The sequence below is a fragment of the Choloepus didactylus genome, chromosome X, assembly GCF_015220235.1.
Source record: "Choloepus didactylus isolate mChoDid1 chromosome X, mChoDid1.pri, whole genome shotgun sequence".
NCBI lineage: Eukaryota > Metazoa > Chordata > Mammalia > Pilosa > Megalonychidae > Choloepus > Choloepus didactylus.
In genome coordinates, this window is record NC_051334.1 from 72,033,210 (window position 1) to 72,036,850 (window position 3,641).

A 3,641-nucleotide genomic window follows, 5' to 3' on the forward strand; every position below is an offset into this window, starting at 1 on the left:
AGCACAACAAAAAGGTAGGGGGTGAAGGGGTATAGTAACAATATTTAAGTATACTATTGAAGTTAAGTTGGTATCAAATTAAATGTGATTATCATAGATTTAGGATGTTAAATTTTAACCCCATGATAACCACAAGGAAAATATATGAAATACATAGAGAGAAAGAGATGAGAAGAGACTCAAAATGGTATAATATTAAAGCATCAAATAAATATGAAACTAGGCATTAACAGAAAAATTAGTTGAAAAAATGTATAAGACTTGTAAAGATGAAATAGCAAAATGGCAGAAGAAATTATCAGTAGTTATTTTAAATGTAATTGGATTGAACTCTCCGGTGACAAAAGATTTGCAGAAAGCATAAAAAAGCATGACCCAACTATATGGTGTTTACAAGAGACTCACTGTAAATACAAAGACACAAGTAGGTTGAAAGTGAAAGGACGGAAAAAATACCATGCAAATAGTAACCCAAAAAGAGCTGAGGTTGCTATACAATATCAGATAAAATTGACTTTAAGTCAAAACTGTTACAAGGGACACAGAATTTCAGGATATACTGATAAAGGTGACAATTCAGCAACAAGACATGACAATTATAAATATATATGCATGCAAAGGCAGAACCCCAAAATATATGAAACAAGTATTGACAAAATTGAAGGGAGAAATAGACTGTTCTATATTAATAATAGAAAACTTTAATACACCACTTGCAATACTGAATAGAACATCTAGACAGAAGATCAATAAGGAAATAGAACAACTGAATGATACTGAACCAAACAGACTTAACACACATATATAGATCATTTCACCCAACAGTAGCAGAATACATGTTCTTTTCTCATACATATGGATCATTCTCCAGGTTAGGTCACATAAACAGTATGAACATATTAAAAAATATGAAATCATACTGTAGCTACTCCAACCACAATGGAATGAAGCTAGCAAACAATAACAGAGGGAGAAATGGAAATTTCACAAAAATGAGGAAACTAAACAATGCACATTAAACAATCAATGAGTCAAAGAAGAAACCACAAGTGACATTTAAGAATATATTGAGGCAAACAAAAATGAAAATACAACATACCAAAACTTATGGGATCCAGCAAAGGCAGTGCAGAGAGGGAAATTTATAGCTCTAAATGCTTCCATTTAAAAAGAAGATAGATCTCAAATCAGAAACCTAACCACAGAATGGGAGGATCTAGAAAAAGAAGAGCAAACTAAACCCAAAGTGAGCAGAAGGAAGGAAGTAACAAAGATTAGACTGAGATACATGAACTAGAGAATTAAGAAAACAATAGAGAGAATCAATGAAACCAGAAGTTAGTTCTTCAAAAAGATCAATAAAATCAACAAATCTTTGGCTAGATCAACAAAGAAAAAGAATGCCAATAATTAAAATAAGAAAGGAAAGGGGGCACATTACTCCAGACCCCAAGAAATAGAAAGGATTATGAGATGATAACTGTGAAACTGTACACCAACAAATTAGATAACCTTCATGATATGGGCAAATTCCTGAAAACACACAAACTACCTAAAATGACTTAAGAAGAAATAGAAGATCTCAAAAGCCAACAACTTGAAAAGAGATTGAATCAGTAATCAAATCCTCCCAACAAAGAAAAGCCCAGGACCAGATGGCTTCACTCATGAATTTTACCAAAAATTTCAAGAAGAATGGACAACAATCATCCACAAACTCCTCCAAAGAAATTTAAGAGCAGGGAACATACCATAATTCATGAAAGGAGGCCAACATCTCCCTCATACCAAAGTCTGATAAAGATACCACAAGAAAATAAAATTACAAACCAATATCCCCTATGAATATAGTTGCAAAAATCCTCAAGAAAATACCAGAAAACTGAATCCAACAATTCATTAAAAGAATAATACGGGCAAAGCGCGGCCCCGCGAGCAGTTGCGGCGGGAGAGCGGCGGGGCCGAGAGCGTGACTCGCCCGCTGCGCGCTGCCCCTGCTTCCCGCCGCCGCCGCCCGCAGCCATGTCCGAGGAGAAGCCCAAGGAGGGAGTAAAGACAGAGAACGACCACATCAATCTGAAAGTGGCTGGGCAGGATGGGTCAGTCGTCCAGTTCAAAATCAAGAGGCACACTCCTTTGAGCAAGCTGATGAAGGCGTACTGCGAGAGACAGGGCTTGTCAATGAGACAGATTAGATTCAGGTTTGATGGGCAACCAATTAATGAAACAGATACCCCAGCACAGCTGGAGATGGAGGACGAGGACACCATTGATGTGTTCCAGCAGCAGACGGGCGGAGAGGCCGGCGACGGGCTTCAGCAGCAGACGGGGGCAGCGCCTGGGGCCCTGGGCCTCTGGGGACGTGGCGTCTAGAAGCACCACCACCACACGTGTCATCTCTCCTTGCATTTGCTCTAAGTAAACACGTGAACATGCCAATCACAAAGGAGTCTGCAGAAACTCAAGGACACTCACCAAAATTATTTTCCTCTCTCTCTGATGCACTGTGAGTGCAACTCAAAACTCTATCTGCAGGGATTAATCTACATCTTAAATTGGGCCAACAAGAATTGTTATCTTTGTTTAGGTAAAATCAGTTGCCAGGTTTTTTGGGTTTTTGTTTTTATTTTTTTCTCCTCTTATACCATTTTCCCCTCAAACTTGTTGACCTGAATGTCCACTTTTAGTCTGTGGATGGCGATCTTATGCCCAGGTGCTGCAATGCCCCCCCCCCCTTTTGTAATTGTGTGGCCAACTTGTGTCCTCCGGGGGGGGGGTTCCTGTTGGACAAGTTTTGGGGGGTTGATGGGGATAGAAGGCAACATTTGACTTACTGTTTGTTATTAAAATGCTAAATATATTGCAAATTTAAGTTTTTGTCACAGAGTATGGTAAAGTTGAAGAGAAAATATTGGATTGCTTCTTAAAAGGTAAAAGGAGGAAAATAACCGAGTCCTTCAGTAATATGGCCCCGAGCATCCCCTGCTCCTTGAGCCCCGCCCGGGTTTTGAGGCCCAGGACTCCCACCACCAACTGCTGGGCATATCGGGCAACAACTGGCATGGCTAAATTGGCTTTCCCCCCTTTTTTAATATGGAAGAAAATAATTACCACAGTTTTCATTTGGTAATAGTATTGTGGCCTCAGATTTCTTCTAGTAGTTGCTTCTGATGAGTAATTATGGTCTATATATAAAAAACTAAGATTAAGTATTACTGAATTTGCAGTTATGTCGTCGTGTAAAAGAGCTATTCAAAGTGTGGTTAAAAACGAGACCTGTGGGAAGATGACTTCATGTTACTCTCCTGGATCTCAAGGACCTTTGCTCTGCTGCTTTCCAAATATGTATTCAATTTATGCGTTAGTGCGGTGATTTCAGTTGTGTGAAATATTTTGGGATCTATGCCAATTAAAAATTTCCACAGTTCTGCCTGTTGTCCTTCAGTCAGGATCCACTGCTGCCTGACGGCCATTCTCTGCCTTTTTTATAGTCACCTGAGCGGTTGGACCATGACCGATCATCTCTTGCCTGCTTGAAATCTTGCTGCAAATGTCTTCATTTCCTTGGCATTTTGCTGTACGGGCTAGGGTGGGGCATTTTGTTGGCTCTGTTGTGTTTATTCACCAATTTGTACATTATT

General features: G+C 39.4%; 1 protein-coding gene across 1 annotated transcript; it reads left to right on the forward strand.

Moving 5' to 3' along the window:
- The first annotated feature begins 1,920 nt into the window (after positions 1–1,920).
- On the forward strand, positions 1,921–3,428 carry LOC119522824 (small ubiquitin-related modifier 3). Its single transcript, XM_037821487.1, has one exon. The coding sequence runs from the start codon at positions 2,023–2,025 to the stop codon at positions 2,371–2,373; it is 351 nt and encodes a 116-aa protein (XP_037677415.1). The 5' UTR covers positions 1,921–2,022; the 3' UTR covers positions 2,374–3,428.
- The last annotated feature ends 213 nt before the right edge of the window (positions 3,429–3,641 follow it).

What these genes read in the sequence shown, in the direction of transcription:
- LOC119522824 (XM_037821487.1), top strand. Translation starts at nt 2,023, where the DNA reads ATGTCCGAGGAGAAGCCCAAGGAGGGAGTAAAGACAGAGAACGACCAC.